This window comes from Myotis lucifugus, unplaced genomic scaffold (assembly GCF_000147115.1).
Source record: "Myotis lucifugus unplaced genomic scaffold, Myoluc2.0 scaffold_3, whole genome shotgun sequence".
Lineage (NCBI taxonomy): Eukaryota > Metazoa > Chordata > Mammalia > Chiroptera > Vespertilionidae > Myotis > Myotis lucifugus.
This window is the reverse complement of record NW_005871051.1, coordinates 24,056,071-24,076,539: the sequence shown is the minus strand read 5'-3', so window position 1 is coordinate 24,076,539 and position 20,469 is coordinate 24,056,071. Positions and strand designations below refer to the sequence as shown.

The 20,469-nt window shown below is 43.3% G+C and overlaps 1 protein-coding gene across 1 annotated transcript in view; it reads left to right on the top strand.

The window, feature by feature from the left end:
* Positions 1–20,469, top strand: part of COL4A4 (collagen type IV alpha 4 chain) — a 94,371-nt gene that overhangs the window by 67,805 nt on the left and 6,097 nt on the right. Inside the window, exons 35-42 of the mRNA XM_023759461.1 lie at positions 2,231–2,338; positions 2,964–3,071; positions 8,567–8,638; positions 9,778–9,906; positions 10,003–10,116; positions 11,415–11,570; positions 12,345–12,452; positions 16,587–16,712. Coding sequence (XP_023615229.1) covers positions 2,231–2,338; positions 2,964–3,071; positions 8,567–8,638; positions 9,778–9,906; positions 10,003–10,116; positions 11,415–11,570; positions 12,345–12,452; positions 16,587–16,712 — 921 coding nt within the window. The remainder of the gene's footprint in view (positions 1–2,230; positions 2,339–2,963; positions 3,072–8,566; positions 8,639–9,777; positions 9,907–10,002; positions 10,117–11,414; positions 11,571–12,344; positions 12,453–16,586; positions 16,713–20,469) is intronic.

Sequence of the window (20,469 nt, the reverse complement as noted above, 5' to 3'; positions counted from 1 at the left end):
AAATAGTTTTGAGGTTAGCGCTCTGAGGGTTCTTAAGTGCCAGAGTGAAAGGTCTCAGAAAGGAAAATTAGTGGTTCAAAGTCCCCCTTATTATTACAGTGCATGGGGTCTTGGCAAGTCGCTTATCATCTCTGAGCTCAGTGTCCTCACCTGTAAATTGGCCCAATGCTCATTGTAGGATCATTCAGAGGATCAAATAAGATTTTTGGAGGGCAATTTGTAAACTGAAAATTGCTACACAAATATAAAATGTCATTGTCACCATCATCACCAGTCAGCAAAGCATTGAGAGATTTTTCTATAGTTACTGGTATCTTTATGTGAACCCTGAAGATAATAAAATTTTATAAACTGAAAGTAGTAAAATATGGAGCCTTTTGATATTACCTAATATTCTAATTTAAAAATCATAAATCTGAGTTCTTTTACACTTAGGCTAACTTTTTCAAGAAAATTTGCCTTGGTATAACGTCCCTGGTCTCCTGTGGTTAGCACCACTTAAATTGTTCCCTATCCTGTATGCCATAGCTTTAGGTTAAAAATTTTTAAATGACATCTTATGTTATTTACCAGCTCAGAGTTTACCTACATATGTGATTTCCATGGACTGGAAAGAGCTGCATTGATTTTGAATGAACCTAACGAGACGCCATAGGGCTGCTGCTGTCTCGGGGGTTATGTAGGATTTTACTGGGTCCAGTTCCATCGCCCCTTCAATTCAGAGAGAAAACACAGTAGCGATGAACTCAAACGTTCTATTCATACTAGCTGTGATGGGGAGGCAAGCCTTTCACTACTTCAGTTTTTTCATGTGTAGATGAGAATAATGCTGCCTTATCTTCACGCCAGGAATGTTTTCAGGGTAAATAAAATAACAGAGAGAGGCTCAAGGTCTTAAATTGGTCTGGGAACAGGTATCAACTAACATAGTCTTGTTTCATGTGTGTTATAATAAATAATGACTATGCCCTCACCATGGGTTTGTCAGTACAGAGCCCTATATTTTATTTGTGGCTACAACAGGTTATTTTTTTAGCACAGACTGTTAGTTTATCCTATGAATATGAATTGTATTAAAATCACACATTGGAAATAAACATATGGGGAAATGGTTATCTTCTCTAGTAATCAAAGAAGTGTAACTTAATGTAAGTCTGGAATATTATTTCATCCTTACTAAATTAGCAAGAAAATAAACCAACAGCCCAAAAAGGTCTCGGTGAGTGCCTGCCCTGCTCTTGGACGTACGAGGACGAGTGTGGGTGGGTCTGTGGGGTGGAGTGAGTTGGTACAGCACATGTCCGAACCAGTTGGCAACCTCTATCAAGAACCAAATGCTGAATGGTCTGTGCTAGAAGCCTAAAGAACAACTGAACTGTTCTTTTCAGCAAGTCACTGTCCTGAGAAAGGGACTGTAGTAGATTTTTTTTAATGTAAGAGATATATCCACCAGATGCCATGTGTGCTTCTGGAATGGAACCCGGTGTGGACAAGCCAGCTGTGAAGGACATTAAGGGGATAGTTGGGGGAATTCAAGAATGGAATGAGTATTAGATTATATTAAGGATTGCTATTAATTTCCTTGGCTGTGATAATGTTATTTTGCCCATGTAAGGAAATCTTATTTTTCAGACATACCTCCTGAAATATTTAGGGATGGAATTCTATGATGTCTGTGATTTACTTTAAAATATCTCAGCATTTTAAAATGAAGAAAAAGACCCAAAATGTTAGAAATTCTACTCCTAGGAACTTTTCTAAGGAAATAATGTAATAGTAGAAAAATGTATTAAAGATGTATAAAAATCATTATGCATAATAGCAAAGAGAAAACACTTGAGTGGCCAAAAGTAGGAAACATTTGCATTAATTAATTAAATTTAGGTGAACTCAGTAAGCTATGAGCCAGTCACTTAAAAACAAGAATTAGGAAAATGATGACAAACTTGGAAAATTACTTCTGATTCAATGCCAACTTAAAAAATCAGAACATAAAATTGTGGGTATTATTTGCACTTTGTATACATATAAAAATTGTTTAAGGTGGTGGGATTATAGGTGTTTTGTTTGTTTTTAATTTTTCCTTAATGTTATCTTCTCAATAGAAAAATTGTTAATATAAAAAAGTAAGACTAGAAAAGAATAACAAGGGCTGAGTTGGAGGTTTTATAGATTCATCGTCTTGAAGAGCATCTACAATCACTCAGATTTTTTATCTTTCTTTGTTTAGGGCATTTGGGAGCTCCTGGAGAAAAAGGCTTGGCCGGTGTTCAAGGGCCCAGGGGACCACCAGGGAGGCCAGGACTGCCCGGCTCCTCCGGACCACCAGGGTGTCCAGGTACCTTGGGAAGAAGCCTGGAACCTTCCCAGACACCTATCTATCTCGTGGTGCATCAGAAAGGACCAGACTTCACTCAGACCTGGGTTCCGCTCTGGTTCTGCCATTTCCCAGACCTGTAACTTTGAACTAGTCACCCAAACTTCCCTATTCCTTCCTTACCTGTCCATTGGAGCTAGTCCTCACTCCCTGGGTGGTCTGGGAGTAAAACTAGGTCAACACCTATAAAGGGCCTAACAGGGTGTCAGGCACGAAGGGATGGTGCTCCTTTCTCGCCCTTCCTAATTTACCTGCCGTTCAGGATGCTGGCTTCTTTTCTCTCCTTTAGACTTAAGGTAAATATCACACGTACAGGACAGCATTGTAAAGGCTCCTCTTCCTGCCGATTCAGAATAAAGTGAGAGTAGAAATCATAATTGGCAACTTTAATTGCTCAAAAGTGTATTTTTTCCTTCTGAGCTTAAATGTATTTTTTCTCCCTAGAGTCAGGAGGCCTAGGAAGAAAAAGTAATAAAACAGTGTTCTTGGTTCAAGTACCTCATATAATAAGAACATAGATGACCCTCCCAGTTAATGTAGCTCATGTGCCATCTGGGTGTCTGCAAAACCTCCCTGTCATCCTCAGGTGATCAAGGGATGCCTGGGCCAAAGGGACATCCAGGAGAAATGGGGGACCCTGGACCAAGAGGCCTCATGGGGTATCCAGGGACACCAGGTCTTCCGGGAATAAAAGGTAAGTCAAAGAGGAATCCTGGCCCATCAGAAAAATCCAGGCCAATGAGGGCAAATGCATAGTGGCTCTCCAGCATTGAGTGACATTGCTCCTGGTCATGGCCCTTCCCCACCAATGTCATCAGCCCCTGCCTGTACTTTCTCACTCAGGGCTCCAGGCAGTGCCCATCTAGCCTCCTGACCTGCCTCCTATCAAAGTGATGGTGATACCATCTCATTTTCCAAGGCATTTCCCCCAGTGTTTTCCATAATGTTCAGGCCTATTCATTTATTCTCTCCTCAGATAGTTAAGCTCCTACTATGTCCTAGATTCCAGATACTCAGTACCCAGTTTTGAAGAAAATAGACATGGTTCCTCCTGTATGGAGCTCACAGTTGAGTAGGAGAGACATGTATTAAATATCTATGTGTAAATAAATATGTATTTACCAGTTGTGATAAGTGGAAGGGAGAGGGGGGAAAAATAAGATGCTATGGCGAAACTAGAATTCATTACCTTTGTTGATGAAGAAACATTTTTTCCTGGTTGAATTTTTTGGTCTTTAAAGATGGATTATAATATAGGTCTGGTTAATATAACATAATGCCATAGAATTATACAATTGATTTTTAACAAATGTCCATACCTTCTCCCATTCATCTATGGTACTTATTTCTCTTCAATTCATTGCTTTCATTTTAGATAAAATATTTTTCCACTGGTACTTTGTGTGTACCTCTAGCCTAATAGTACTTACATTGTATAACATTTGTTTGTTTAGAAGTTTTTCTCACCACGTGATTTTTTAAAAAGCAAGGACTATGTTTATATGCTTGGCACTCAGTAGATACCCAATAAGCCTATTGGTTGGTTATTGTATTTTTAAATTTATGAATAAATTAATAAATGAAGGAATGGACAATAGAAGAAGGAACATCTGAGCTAGTAGTTATGAAGATGAGGGTTTTCACCCCAATCAACAGTTGAAGGTTCAAGCCTTACTTGATAGATTTCAGTAACCAATCTTTCTCTACCTCCTCCTACTTCTTTTCCCTCCCACTTTTTCCATGATTAACCACTTCTACTGTATTTCCACTTCTTTCTATCCTCCCAGTTCAGTAAAATAGTAATCATTTTCATGTCTTGGTGCCATAATAATATCCACCCAGTCTGACTAAAATGACAAGGCTCAATCTACTATTGTTGATTCTTCCTTCCCTTGAATTAGTTTACATTTATTACATAAGTTCAGTATATGTTATATTAAAACCTAACAGCTAACGAATTTGATCGAATAAATATTACTTGAAGGTAATCTCTAATTACATCATAATTCTGTGCTTTGAAAAAACAAGTTTGTTAAGAAGAGAAGGTGAGGAAATAAATATATCCACTCAAGTATTCAGTGTGCAGAAGGATGCTGCAGTGCGCCTCCCGACCACGTGGTGGCACTGTTTCACTGTGAACCGCCTATTGCACAGCCAGTCTTAAAAAGAAACAAAACAGTGAAACAGATTCCTAAAAATTAGGAACTCCGACCATCTAAATCCATTGTTGCTTTTTATCATGCTGGTATAAAATTGAACCACACTCCAGCAGAAACACTTTGAACTGCGAAATTAAATATTTGAAGTATGTGCTAAATAAGTCAAGGGGCCCGATTTTCTTGTTTGAACAAACCAGCTGCTGAACTCAAAGTTGTTTGCTCTGCTAGAACGGGCCATATGGATTCTGAGTCCTGCTTGTGTTCAGTCAGATTTAAACTTTAACTTAAACATATGCTGAAAATGGCTTGGTTCCTAGACTTAAATTTCCAAGTACACATGCCCTCTACAAGGAAGACACTCTGTTCCTAGTTGGGCGTTCATAGAGGATTGGCATAATGGGGACTGAAAGACAACTTCGTAGCATGACAAGGACTCATTTGGTTGGGTTATTTTGGTTGGTGGCAAGTAAAATATTTCATAAGAAATAAAATACCTTGGAGTATCTTTTATCAGCCAAGTAATATTTTCTCTCCCTTTTTACAACTACAGTGTTCTCCTCCTGCCCACCCCTACTCCCCCCCCCCACCCCCCACCCCCCCCCACACAGCACTTACCATTCCAGGGATGCCTGTTCTGTCAAGTTGGGGCTGTTTCTCTAGGTTCCTCATTGTCTCATCCAGCACTTGTCACTAAGTACATTTGGGGACTGACGCTTCATGGGTTAGGAGACCATGTCTTATGCCCTTGTGCATTCCTTTAGTAGAGACTAATCTATTTCTGAATTTTGGAAAAAAATTAAATTGTATTTCAGAACCTGTTTTGTTAAGTTTTCAACTCTGCTCAACTGTTATTTATAGCCATGAAGGTCTCTCTTTCCCATCAGCTTTAACATTAGGGTGACCAGCTGTCCCGCTTTGCCTGGAATCGAGGGGTGTGTGTGTGTCAGGCTGTGGAACTTCCTGTATTAGAACTAGGAAAGTCCCCAACAAATAGGTCCCCTATTAAAAGTATAAACCTGTGTAAAGGCTCTTGGAGATAGAACAGTGTTTTCGGCTCTAGGACAGAAGAAAACCTACCAGTGGAGATTCAGTGACAAAGCTGTTTGACTTGGAGGCTAGGGTGACAATTATGGCTGGAGGCTGGAGTGGAGGGTAGACCCTCTGACTGGAGGGAGAGCCCAGCCTGCAAGTGCAGGGAGATGCAGCCTTAAGTGGTGGTTGTTAGCCGAAGCCGTCCACAGAGGTGAATAAAAGTCCTCATTACCAAGGAATGTGCTTTGTTAGCCTAATTGCCTCTCATCTGTACTGTATATATTTTATGCATGAACAACTTTCTGATTTAGAGATGAGATTGATAAAAAGCTTTCAGTAAAAAGGAAAAATTGCCCTTAAAACCCTACCCAGATGTAGCTGCATTCAATTTAGAAAGATAACATTGGGTCAGATAAGGGTCGGGCAGTTCAACAATGGCGAGGGCCTGGGATTGTGACAGGCCAGGATCTGGACGTGTTGATGTGACAATGGAGAGTTGGCAGACACTGGGGCATTCCACCCCAGCCAGCTCCCCCAAGACATCAATCTTGGTGGCTTACCCCAGAGATCAAAACACATGGAAATAACAAAGTAATCTTGAAATTTATTATCATTTCAGATAGATTGCAGTAAATATCTAGATTTGGCAGATGAGGAAGGTCTGTGTGTTCTTTTGGTGCAAACTTGGAACATTGGCTCATAAATAGGAAAGATGATTGGAAAATAAACTAAACCAGAACTGTTAAAAGTGTAAGGAAATAAGATCTTTAAGGAAAGTAAGAGTGTATTCCCAAATTTTTGGGGGGGTGCAAGAGAATATGGCTTATTTGTACCAATCTAAAGTTTATTTTATTTTTTATTGTATTTATTGGGGGTGACATTGGTTAATAAAATTTATATTGGTTTCATGTATACAATTCTACAATAGATCATCTGTATATTGTATAATGTGTTTACCACCTCAAGTCAAGTTTCCTTCCATCACCATTTACCCTTCATTTACCTTCCCCGACCCTAAAGTTTAGATTTAAAAAATAGAATGACTGTCTGTTTCAAGTACTGACAATAAATAAAATAGAACCAACTAACTTCTATCTTCTATTAAGTCCACAGAGGACTTGGTTTTATGAACATATAACAATTAGCACTTGAATTATTTATATACAAATGAATACCTCTAACTTCCCCAAATCTTATACAAATCTATCACAAAAAGATGAGGCATGAAATAGAAATGGTAGTCCACTTCTTTTTAAAGCTTTTTTTCCACCTGTTCAATCCTTCCCCCTCCATGTTCCACATTTTCTCACTCACTCATTGGTTTACTCACTCATTCAATGAACATTCATTGAATATTTACTGTGTGTCAGGAGATATGCCAACTATGTACATAGAAATATTAATAAGATCTGATCTTACATTCAATTAATTTACACCAAATAAACCAGTTATCCAGACATGATTGTTGTACAGCGTGAGCCTACCATGGGGCATCGTGGGGTTCTCTGTGGGTGTCATGGCATAGGGACGGGCACTTTCTGTGTGTTAGTCCTATAAGCTGAGGCTGTCAGTATCACAAATCCAAGGGATGTGACCATAAGCTGAGTGAATGGCTGGCTGTGCACTGAGGGGCTTACAGCCTTAGATGAAAATGAGCAGCTACTGGCTGGAAGAACCATTAATGAAAGAGGAAGGTTACCAGGCATGGCCAGGGGCTGAGGAGAAGATTCTTTCCCCAAATTAATCAGTGGAGCAAGATGTGTGTGAAGCACATGGCAGAGGGCTCAGTACCTGGAATGTTCTGTACATATTGGTTACCTTCTTTCCTTCTTCTCTCCCTCCTTTTCTTCCCTCTACTCCCTTCCTATAAATCTATATATTTGCATACTGTAATATAATGTACTATATAATATAAACATATTTTAAATATGTAGTTTATATATCTATATATTGATAAATATATAGTGACAACTTAAGTAAAGCCAGGTCAGCAGATGTCTCCTTAGAGAATAGATGTCTGATAGAAGATTCTGCAAGAAGATGAAGGTGTGAATGAGATCCCATCTAAATGCAGAGAATGAAGTTTCAGTGGTCATCATGAAATACATTTTGTTTCTGAAAAGAGGCATCAGAATGATTCTCTTTGAAACAAGTGGTTGCAAAGAAAGAGCTGCAGCCAAACTTGACCTTCAGGCCTGATCTTTCTGAGCAGCACAGTTATTTAAAAAAAATTAGAGAGGGTATATACTCCCCAGTATGCCCCAGGCCCCACCTGTCCTTATTGTCTTACTTCATCTACCTAACTAGATCCTGCAGAAATGAGAATTTAAAGACCCTGGCTGACCTAGCTGATTTGGCTCAGTGGACAGAGCGTTGGCCTGCAGACTGAAGGGTTCCAAGTTCCATTCTGGTTAAGGGCGCATGCCTGGGTTGCGAGTTCGATTCCCAGTGCAGAAGGCAGCCGATCAATGATTCTCTCTCATCATTGATGTTTCTAGCTCTCTCTCCCTCTCCCTTCCTCTCTGAAATAAATAAAAATATTTTTTAAAAAAGTCTGGTGGAGTGGAAAGATCCTGGGAGGAGGGAGGGCTGGGTTTGCTCCCATCCAATCTCTTTAGTCATCTAGGATGATTTTATTGTCATAAAATTGAAGGTCACTGCCTACACTATGATCTAGTAATTGTAGACTGTTTTTGGTCAGAGAAGAAGATGGTCCTGAAATGGTCATCAACTCACAGCAGTACTTTAAAACCAAAGAAATGGGTGTGTTAAGCAGTCTTGGCAGAAAATGTTCATCAAATGAATGTTAAATAATAACTACTGGCATGGATTCATCCCTGATAATGGTGTGTAGACTGTGAGATCTCGTGGTTCCCACCTAGAGAATCTGTCCATCTCCATCAGCAGGCCCCCTTCTGAGAGGTGCCTGGGAACCATGGCCAGTGAAGTTCAAGGGCTGGTCTCCTCCCGGGGGTCACAGGCCTGTGATGTGTTGCAGGTCCCCCCGGGTTACCCGGCCTGAATGGCTTGCATGGTTTAAAGGGTCAGAAAGGAACCAAAGGAGCTTCAGGTAAGAGGAAACCCTCCGTGAGAGACTTACCTGCAATCAGTGGACCTCTGGTAGGTATTTCCTCACTTCTCACAATGTGGGTTGTGACACAAGGAAACTGGCTTAGCACACAGACACAATATGGGACTCCTTTTAGTGCTGAAGATGACTTATATAAAAAGGACACTTGAGAAAACCCAAAGTAAGAGGGGATGGTTGGTAACAGTGCCTTTTGTTGATGTTGCTTAGGATGATCTCTCTACTAAAATACACTGGGTAATTGCTTAGGTGGGGCAAGATTTCACAATGTTATGAAGAACAAATAAATAGTCCAGATTTCTTTTTGTCTTATTTTGTTTTAGGTGTAGTATTGCCAAGTACAACCATGTGGGTCTAATTAGCACTTTTAGCATCTCTCAAACAGCCTGCTGTTAAAACAAATTACCTGCACAAATTACTGTTACTTTTGACATAGCAAATAGATAATTATCGACAACTGCATTTTAGTTTGTTCCGGTATTTTAATATAATGCACATTTGTTGCATGACTTTCTCAGAAAAATAGCTCACCATCAGACAAGGTAGCTGGAGTCAGACACACAGATTTGAGGGACTGTGGGAAAAGGGTTGAATTGCTGTGCTGCTAGATTTGAGTCTGTTGAATCTTTATACAGTTTAGAAGGCCAAGAAGTAAAATTGTTGGGCCATGTTGGATTCATTTAGTGACTGTTCTAAATAGTCTGATAAAATATGTGTCCCCTCCAACCAACCAATGATGCTCCGTCTTTTCAATGTGAAAGTTTACAATAATTCTATTTACATGTCAGTTTCCACCTTCAATTTCAAACCAGTTTATTCATAATTGCTCATTGTTGGATCTCCTCTGTTTTCACTCTTTCCATTGTAGAGGTTAGACAATTGGTATTGTCACTGGGTTGTTTTTTTAAATATGGAAAATAATTAAAAGTAGATCAAGCCTATGGTTGACCAGTGTGATGGGCTTTAAGAGAGTAAATGGTCACCTGGAAATGTATGCAGTCATTTGGGTCACCATTGAAGCTGAGGTTGGTCTCAGCAGAACCAGCTGCTTCCAGGTCATACCCCGACCACTGGGACAAACAGGGAGAAGACACAGTGCTAATGCTGTCTTCTACATTAAGGTTTGAATGAAATGGGCCCACCCGGCCCAATGGGAATGCCTGGGCTGAAAGGGGAGACAGGTGACCACGGGAACCCAGGAATTTCTCCTCCAGGCCTTTTTGGAGAAAAAGGTCCACCAGGCCCTCCAGGTAAGAAGCAGAATGCTTTGACCCCCGCCCCCCTCCATACTGAAATAAAAATCTCCAAATGTGATGAGGCTCACATCTGGACATGTCCATCCTCAGGGAGACCTGGACCTCCTGGTCCTGCAGGTGCCACAGGAGGACCTCCTAAGTGTGATTTTCCTGACCCTGGTCCGCCTGGAGATCAAGGACCTCCTGGCCCCGATGGTCCAAGAGGTACGGGAAAATCCTGGCAAAGGTTGGTGATGCCCCTTTCCTGAGATGCTGCCAGCTCTGTAGGGAGGGAGGACCAGAGAATGGCAGAGGAGAAGCCCCTTAGCAGCCCCATTATTTGGGCAGATGGAAAGGTGGGGAGGTGTGGGCAGTGGTGGGCTGGCAGGACTATACCCAGGAGAGCCCAGGCCCCTTACTCTTCTATGACACCCCATCAGACCACCTCTCTGTGAGTACAAACTCTGAGTCAGAGCAAGCCCTTCCCATCACCAGCCCGACGTTGTGTGCAAGGCTGTAGCAGGGGCAGGGATCTCATCCTGCCTGTGGGTGTCTGCACCTGCCCCCTAAACCTCTGCCACTGGCCCAGAGTGACAGGGCCCAGGCCTGGCGTACACACAGAGACAGAGCTCTCCCTGTGTTGCCCACAGTCCATTTCGCTCCTCTCATCACTTCCCAGGGACAAACTCCAGCAAGGCAATATTTAACCAATGGGTGGACCAGAGCTGGGCAGGGAATGGGGGAAAATAGTGACTCAGTGCAGTGTTTTGCTAAATGCAGATCATCACATTCCTCCTAATCAAAGAGAGACACAAACCACCATCTTTAAGTGCTAAACATTTTAGTAAAGGTGGGGTTACAGTATTATATAATTCTATTTTACTACAAAATAAAACTGCTTAAAACAGCATAGTTTTAGTAGAATAAAATTTGGGCTCAATTCTTATGTGTAGACACTTGTTTTCAAATATGATTATAACTGAGTGAACATTTCTTTCACATCAGCCAAATTTTCTCATAAGTATATCATCTATTCATCTGTGTATCTATCTATCTATCTATCTATCTATCTATCTATCTATCCATCCATCCATCTCTCTATGTAATCTACATACTTACCCACCTACCTGCCCACCCACGTACCCATCATCTACATCTATCTATCTATCTATCTATCTATCTATCTATCTATCTATCTATCTATTCACCCACCCACCTATCCTCTACCATATTAAAGCAATGGGATAGCAATGCAAACAAAAGGAATGGCTCTGAAGGAAAGGAAGGCTTTGCTTGGGTTCATTTTGTCCAACAGCCACTAACAGACTACTTACACCATTTCTCAGGCTCCACGAGACCTACTCTCTGTTTCACTTCTGACGCTATTGATTTTCTTATTTTTCTAATTCCTTCCATCCCTTGCTTGCAAACTATTAAATTACTTCCCTTCAGAAGCTCTCAGGCAGCCAGCACACAGGCTTGTCTTTGACTAAAAGAATCTCTTGCCTCCTCCCTGTGGCCAGGACCCCCCGGGCCTCCAGGGCCCCCTGGGAGCATTGACCTTCCGCAAGGGGATCCAGGAGACTGTGGTCTGCCGGGGCCTCCAGGTCCCCGGGGCCCGCCAGGCCCTCCGGGACCCAAAGGCCTCCCAGGATGTGATGGAAACGATGGCCAGAAAGGTATGAACACGAGTTGTTTCTTAAGTAGTTCGTGAAGGCTTCTGCTATCTTGCCATTGAGGGTCTGGAGTACTGGACCACCATGACCTAATTCTTACTTGCTGTTGAATCAGTGGCTATATTGCCCAATTGTCCTTCCTTTCCAAAGAGTCCTAAAGTTCAGGTAATTGTTGGACAAGTAAGATGAGAAATACAAGTTCATCTTTAGACCCTAAAAACATACTTAGTAATCTGTTAGACCAGAACTGAACAACAGAAATATAATGCCAGTTACATGTAATTAAAGACATAGGGGGAGGTGAGCTTGATTTGCACCGTGCAGGATGAGCAGGACTTCGTGGGCAGGAGGAGGAGCTGAGGCAGCACGTGCCCGGCACCGAATGCTGGTGGGGAAAACTGAGAGTGAGAAGGAGAGCGGTGGGGACTCAGGTCTGGGAGTCTGTTCCCCAGGTAGCGCAGCGTCTTCCCTAATTTTCCTTCACTTGCAGTCCTTTGACTATCTCCAGAGGAAGTTCAGGATTGCAGGGCCTCTCGCTCTCATTTAGTTTTGTCTTGATCGTGGGACCATTTTCCTGAGTCCCTTTGATGGATTCTGGGGTTTCCCTCACACATAGGCAGTTCTCAGCTTCACAGGAGAAAGTGAGAGACTGCTCTCCACCCTGAGCGAACTTTGCCCAGCATTGTGTTGGCGTGAGCCTCTGAATCCAGTCCATCAAACTGTCATCGCCTGGTATTGCTCCATTCCACTGCCCTTGTTTTTATATGTTCCTTTTAGGACCAGTGGGGCTCCCGGGGCCACAGGGGCCACATGGACTTCCAGGGTCACCTGGAGAGAAGGGTGTCCCTGGCCCTCCAGGCAGACAAGGGCCGCGTGGGCCTGCAGGTGAGCTTCTGATGCCTCCTCCTCTCCACCCAGCAGCCCACCAGGGCGCTTCGCCTGAAACCTCTGACAGTCATCTTTCAGAAGCAATTCTTCTGAAGGCAGCAAATTCTTCTGAGTTCAGTCCTTTTGAAATAAAGGTTGTGATTACTTCAGGCTGCACTACAAAGTCTCCTGTTGGGTAAACTAATATTTATTATTAAAACGGGTAAGTTGGAACATTAGGGGTGGATTTTACACATACTATTTCAACCACGAATCAATCTGTGTTCCCTCACCCAAGAGGCAAAGACTGAGTTGGTTATTGTTCTGTGAGGATTGCATAATCAGTTCCTATCCCTGACTTCCCATTGGTTTTGCTAGATGTTTTATTTAATGTTTTCTGTAAAGTGCATTAATGCCTATGAAGTTGAAAGGCTATTTAATTTAAACCCCATAGACAACACGTTTTCATCACAGTGTCAAAATAAGCCAAGGGATTGTTGAAAGGGCAAACAGACGTGTGTATCTGAGATGGGCAGAAGTAATATCTCTCAAGATCTTAAATCAATATTATGGTAATGTGGTGTCAGTTCAGAATATTTGGCAATCTCCTAAATTAGCACTTTAGTCCAAAGAATAAATAAACTGCACTGCTCTATAGTGGATCATAGTTCAGCATGACAGAGAGCTTATACTCTGATTCATCTCATATTTCCTTTCTTTACATAACCTATAAAACTTGGCAAATAAATATGGAATTTTCAGAAGCCTTCAAAATAGGCAGAATTTCTATATACATTAAATTGGGGCATATTTTCCATAAAAAATCAACTCAAATTTTATGTTGCGCAAAAGAGTTTCATTTCAGGTTTTTCTAGATATGAAAACTCCATTACTAAATCATAGCTGTTCTGGTCAGTAACACTATGGGCTATTTTTTTATGTTTATTGATTTTAGAGAGAGAAGAAAGGAGAGGGAGAGAGGGAAACATCGATTGGTTGCCTCCCATACATGCCCTAACCAGAGGTCGAACCCGCAACCTAGGTATGTGCCCTGACTGGGAATCGAACCTGCAACCTTTTGGTGTATGGGACGATGCTCCAACCAACTGAGACACTTGACCAGGACACTATATGGACTTTTTAATGTCATGCTGCTTGCCTTCAATGCTGTCTTCAACTTATTGTTTATGTTCTCAAACAATCTATTTCATGTTTGTCCTAATTCATGATTTAAAATCTCTTTCTACCATATGAAAACCATTGTGTGGCCTCGGTTTTTGCCTTTGGATCTCTCCAGGTAACAGAGGTAAGCGTTGCTATAAAATGAATAATTTCCTCTCAATCTTATTTCCAGCCATCTCTATACTTCCATTTTTCACTGCATTTGGGAGTCAAACTTGTGACATTTTTATATGCGGGGGTCCTGTAATTATATTAGGTTTTAATGCCTTTGCTTGCTCGTTTTAGATATAGTAACCCCGTATTAGCTTGTCCTCTGCTGAGCCTCATTGCAGGTTGTCAGGGACTGTGCAAACTCAGCTTCCATAGTTTCAATTCAGGCACAGAGTATGCGGCTTTCTCTGTCAGATACCACGGTACCCACCAACGGAAGCTTCTTTTATAAACTCCACAGTGGAAATGCCTAGAACACCCCTAAAATCAGCGGTATCAGCAGCATGAAAAGACGGGTCCTTAACACCCAGTAAGGGGCTGCGACAAGCCTTTCCTGGGGCACCAGAAGGCCATTTTCAAGGAGCAAATTTCTTAGTGTGTTAAAATGAAAACGCTATTATTCCTTTAAACTGAGTGTTCGTTTAACCCCCCACAACGCAAAAGCAACATGTTATTTTCTGTCTGGCATTTTCAAAGAGAATGGAGTTTCTCAAAAGAAGGAAAGCAAAGCTGTGAACGCTCGCATTTCTTCCTTCCTGGCACCTGGTATTAACCCCCATGAAAGTTGCCCTGGATACAGGTGCCCTATATTTTCTCTAGGGTGCTTAAAAGAGATGTCTTGGCCTCTGTCTTTCAGCTTGTGGTTTGTTAAAAAATAAAGAAAAGCAAAATCATAATTTTAAAAAGTCCTGATCTTTTAAATGTCGATGTTTAAAAATTACAGTTGTATATTTAATGAGTTTTTACTCCAACCCTTTTACTGTCTCTCTATGACTGTCTGTATCAACTCATTTGAAGAAACATCAAAATCCTAAATCTGAAGTCCCAGCCAAATGCATCCCCACACCCCACTCCCCTTCCCTGCTTCCTCCATGCCTTCACCACTGGTGAGCGACCGGATGACGCAGGGAACACGGGACATAGTCACCTGCATTTCTCTCAAGTTGCTCCCAATGGAAGAGACAAGTTTTATGTTAAGTTCTCCGTACAGTAAAAATGCATGCAGCTCTGTGTTGCTGTGGTTTCATACAATATACAAAAGAGGCTAAATTCCAATGTCCTTATAGGGTTCAAATTCGATCGGCACAGGCACATTAACCACTGTGTAGACTGAAATGATGTGATTGTGGCATTTTCTTGATTTTCTTGCTGCTTTATCATTGCTGTTCTTTTTTTAAAAAAATATATTTTATTGATTTTTTACAGGGAGGAAGGGAGAGAGATAGAGAGTTAGAAACATCGATGAGAGAGAAACATCGATCAGCTGCCTCCTGCACATCTCCCACTGGGGATATGCCCGCAACCAAGGTACATGCCCTTGACCGGAATCGAACCTGGGACCTTTCAGTCCGCAGTCCGACGCTCTATCCACTGAGCCAAACCAGTTTCGGCAATCATTGCTGTTCTTAAAATTATTTTGCACATTTGTATGAATTTTAAGAAAACCTGTAAGCAGGTTTTAAAATATGCTGCATTCCGTGGCATTTACCATACAGATGTTAAGAGCTCTTAAGGCAATATGGTGTGGCCAGAAGAACACAGGTTTGGAGCCGAAACATACTGGATTCTAATCTAGACCCTGCCATGTGCTAGCTCGGATATGTCACCCATTTAGCTGAGCCTGGGCTTTCTTTCCGGTGACACCCTAGTAACAGCAGCACATATACACAGGCTGGGAGCATGTAATTGTAAAGCACTGAGCACAGGGCCTTCAGTATATGTTAGCTATTCCCATTATTGCTTAGGGTTATTTCTTCTTCCTTGTGGATTGTTTGCAGAGAGATTGAATGAAGCTTTAGAAAAAAAAATGCCTTAAAAATGTGAATGTAACCAAGAAGAAAGACATTTCAAACCTTTAGAGCAGTGGTTCTCCAAATGAGAGCCCCGGTGGGCACCACTGGCCTCACGGGAACATGTTAGACGTGCCGAGGTTGGGCCCGCCCGGCCCTGCTGCCTCAATGCTCTGGATTCTAACAGTCTGGCCAGATGATCCAGATGTGCTAAAGTCAGAACTGCAGCTTTGCCCTGGTGCTTCGCAGTCCTGGCCTACACTGGAATCATCTGGAGAAAAATTACTGGTGCCTGGGCCCCACCCCCAGAAATTCCTATTTAATAATTCTAGGTGGGTCCCGGCACCAATACTTTTTAAAAACTCCCCAGCTGGGTTTATCGGACAACCCAGCTTGCGGGCACTGCCCAGGCCACATCCTGTACCACTTCAACCAGAATTTCTGGGGTGGGATACAGGCATCAGTATTTTATAACTGCCCTGGATAATTCCACTGTGAACTCAGGGTTAAAAGTCATGCTTTAGCACCTATATTAATCTTGAAGGTTCCTCTCTCTGAGTAGCAGACACGATGGAACCCCTCCTGGCTGCAATGTAGAGTGATGAATTAGACAGATGTTAAGCTGAGCGTTAGGAATACACCAGTACCTCTCCCAACACCACCTGTGGCTGGGTCTCCAGTAAAAAGTGGCCTAAAGATTGGAAATCCTGTGAAGTTCACCAAATTATTGCTGACTCAACCAACCTTCATTATTTCATACTCTTTTTTTTGCTTCCTAGGAGGTCTCATTCACTTGCTTAATTATTCAGTCAGTCAGTCATTAGACAAAATGCTTTCTGGAGCTTACAAGGGCTGCCAAACATTCTCGATAAGTGTAGTGTCAGGAGCCCGTCTGTCTAACTTGAGATGGCAGAAGGGGCTTGTTCATAAGCATTTGAATTCATCACACACGTGGCGATTCCAATTTCAGGTGAACAGGGGCCACCTGCAGATTTGGATGCCTGCCCCCGAATCCCGGGGCTTCCTGGGGTACCAGGCCCAAGAGGACCAGAAGGAGCCATGGGGCCCCCCGGAAGGAGAGGCCCTCCAGGAGCAGGTAGGAGCCTGACACTGATTGTTCATTATTGGTATATTCATATTGCTGATATGAAAACCCAGTGTTTTGCCATGTAGAGTTTGTTTGTTTGTTTTTGAGCCTAAACAACAAGTGAGGATGAAGTAATGAAAATTTCCTTCCCCTTGTATATTTTTTTCTACATTTATCCCAAGGTTTAATCATATACTAACTGGATCGTCTTGCCCCTTCCATTTCTATGTTGAAATTCTACTTAAGTCTTCTATATTTGGGCAGCTTGTGGACATGAGGTTTTGAAACTTCTTAGCACAACAGATGCTCTGTTCAATGTCATTAATAGCTGTCGATTTGATTTTTCAATGAAGAACAACTGAATTTGGGCTCCCTGGAGCAGAAACAAGTACAAGCAGGGAGAAGGAGGTGGGTCCTTGGAGGAGCAAGAGGGAGAGATGAGGGAGGGTCACTCTAATTATGGCAATGACTGCATTGTTTATTTAATTGATCTGAGCATTGCTCAGTCCTTGTCAGGGTAGCAGGATCTTTCTTTAAGGATTTAAACTAAACCATTCCTTTGAAAAGTGTCCTCCAAATCATTTATTTTCTCCACTACATTGGGCAATTTACTTAGTGGTTAAGGAGTCTGCTGGGCTGGTCCTCTGGTGGTCACTGATCTTTTCGGACCAATAGGCAGTGCCCCTGATTCTGGAAACCTGTGTGCAAATGATCCTAAGAGACACAAGGCCATTACAATCACATTTCCCCCACTGCCCAGCTGTGGTTTTAGCTCTTTTTGGTTTAGGGCCAAAGGAATTGGGAGCAGGAATTTTGCACCAAACTGCTTTTCTCCCAGGTAGTGGAGGGCCCCTGGATGTCCCCTCCGCTGGAGTCTGAGTAATTCTTGGGTGGTGTCAGCTTTGGACCCTTCCTGGAAGTGGTGGTTTGGCAGGGGGGGGCGGGGGATGTTGTTTGTACTTGCTGTGCTGCATCTGTGTTTGTGCACCAAGTTAACTGGTGTCCACTGGAGCCACTTTCACTGACAGCCCACAAACCCTGGGAATTGGCAGTCGCTTCCCTCTTTGCTTTGGCTCTCAGCACAAGGATAAAGCTCTTAGTCAGGCAAGGTAACTCATCTCTCAAACTTCTTTTAAAACCAAGCTGCCTTGTTGTATATATATTTGCAGAAATGAGAGCTGCTCCCCAAACTTTACAAAATAACTTCCAAGCAGAAGGTATAGCCTGTAATGGGGTTCTGCAAATTCAGTTCACGAAATGCTTCCAGACTCTTTCTACTCTTCAGAAAGTAGTAGGTGTGGGCAGTACAGATGTGGGTATGATGTTCTTTCCTGCCCCCGCCCCAGGGTCTCACAGCCTCAGGGCAGACATGGCCAGCAGAGCATAAGTCATGCTCAACCATGGGAGATAATAATTTGTGTTTTACAGGAGTTTCAAGGAAAAGGCATTATGAGAGTGAGACCAGGAGTGGTGAATCCTGGGTGGAGATTGTAGAACTGCTAAGACCCCAGCAAGGGGTGGCATTTGAGCGGAGCCTTTGAGAAAAGATTGGGCTTGGAGGAACCAGAATTGTCCAACAGGGAGACGCAGGAGCACAGATGGGGGCAGGTTGGCCTAATAACCTGGTAACAAAGAGCCAGCTCCATCCTTTCCACTCAAAGTATGGTCACGCCCCAGACCTACTGAATTACTGGTAGAATCTGAATTTTAACAAGATCTCCAAAATATTGCAAGTATGTTCAAGTTTGAGAAACCCTAACTATATTATATGAATGCTGTCCTTAAAATTCAGTTAAGAGTGACACCTTCCCTCGTGGCTCAGTCCTGGCTGTAGGTAAAAGTCACCTACAGGGGCTTGCAAAAGGCTGATGTCTGGGCCTCATCCCAGACCAATAAAATGCAGAGGGAAGCAGAGCCCGAGTGTCAGGGTTTTAAGGAAGCTCCCCAGATGGCCGTGGCAGGCAGCCAAGGTTGAGACCCATTTCTTCATGGTGGCTTTGGAAAATAACCAAGGAAAGTAACAGAGAAGAAAAAAATCATCTGGGCAAATTCTGTGCACTTTAACTTAGTAGCGATCTTGGGCACATACGAGATTCTCTCTTCATAGTGAGCTTCTGACAGAGGCCGACAGCCTCTGGGCCCAGGTGTGCTCACCTGTCATCTCCAATTCCTCCCGACATAGGGTCGGATGGGCTCATCCAGCTGCAGGTGGCCACAGAGGTCCTTCTCTGGCTTCCTGTGCGCATCCCTTATTGATGCCACCGACCCTGCCTGCTGGCCGGGGGAATACCCTGAGGCCACAGTTGTGCCACAGAATGTGATGATGTTAAATCAGGGCCCCACTCCATAGCCCAGCTTCCTCCTGTGTACCCTCTTACAAGCCATGCTTTCTTCTGGGCTCCTCTTCTTTGATGGGTGCCCCTGGCCACTATTATAAAGGACCCCTCTTTTCCTTGGCCCCCTCTTCCTCTTCTTCCTGCTGACCACCCTGGATCCATTGGTCATACTGTCCAGTTGCTAAAAAGTGAGGAGTCTATTCTGAGGGTCTGAAGTGGCCCAGCCCTGACTGAACTGGGTCATCTGCAGGTGGGAGGGGCTGCAAACACCACCACCCCCCCCCCACACACACACACACAAGGTTGGCTGTGAAGGATCAGTTGCCACTAGGAAGTCCCACCTCTGCTTAAGATGACATTGTTAGTTTCCTCCCGTTTTCCCTTCAAAATCTTTCTCATTGCTGAGCTGATGAAACCCGGCACATAACCAAGTGTTGCAGCTGAGATCTACATAGGAAAAAGCCTGCCTGCTCTTTCCTGCCCCAGTGAGCATGGGTCACAGCCACACTCAGCATCACTCAGGTCTGTTAAGGGGCCTCCACCACGGAAAGTCTAGTGCTTTTCTCTTCACACGTCTCTGATCTACAGCCTCTCCTTCCCGGTGGCTTCAAAGGCTGAGGCTCCCGGTGACAAATGCCAGGCGGTTTCCATTGTGGTTGGAGCTGTTACTGCCTAATGGACGTGCCCACATCCTGTTGAGGTGTGTTTCCCTTCAAGTCACCTGGGACCCTCTCAGCGGAGGTCATCCGTCGAACACTGGAGGGCTCTCAGATGTCATTTTATTTTTTAAAGCAAGTTCCAGGTAGAGAATAAGTCCAGGTAGTGGGAAGCTCTGGGCACACAACTCGGGCTAGCAAAAGCCTTCCTTCCCGTCTTCGGAAATGTCACCCACCTGACTATTACTCCGTCTTCCCTAATGGGAGCAAAGCCACATGATCATGTCTGGTGAGAGAACTCTTCTCCCAGATCCACAGAGATCTCACCCACTCGACATCTCAGGGGGACGCCCTTGATCTCTTCCATGGGAAGCCTGGTCACTGGCTTGTCTTATCAGCACATGCAGCCCCTTCCAGAGAGCACGGTGGCCACTTGTTGGAGTCATCTTGTTGGGTGGAGAGAGAAAGGATGCTCTGAGTTCAATAGGGTTAGGGTTAGGGTTGGGGCCCTGTGTTCCCCGACCCCCCACAATAACAGATATGTTCTTTGAAGATAGCTGATTTGTGGCAGAGAGAGAGGACAGAGAAGGAGAGAGGGAGAGAGAAGAAAAGAGAGGGAGAAAGAGGTAGGGAGGTAGAGAGGTTGAGAGAGAATGAGAGGGAGAGGAAAAGAAGAAGGGAGAATAATAACTAAAGACTGGAAGCCTTGAGAGGGCTAGTAAATTGGGGAACTAGGGCTATTGGCAATACACTGCTTCACAGCAGGGACCATGT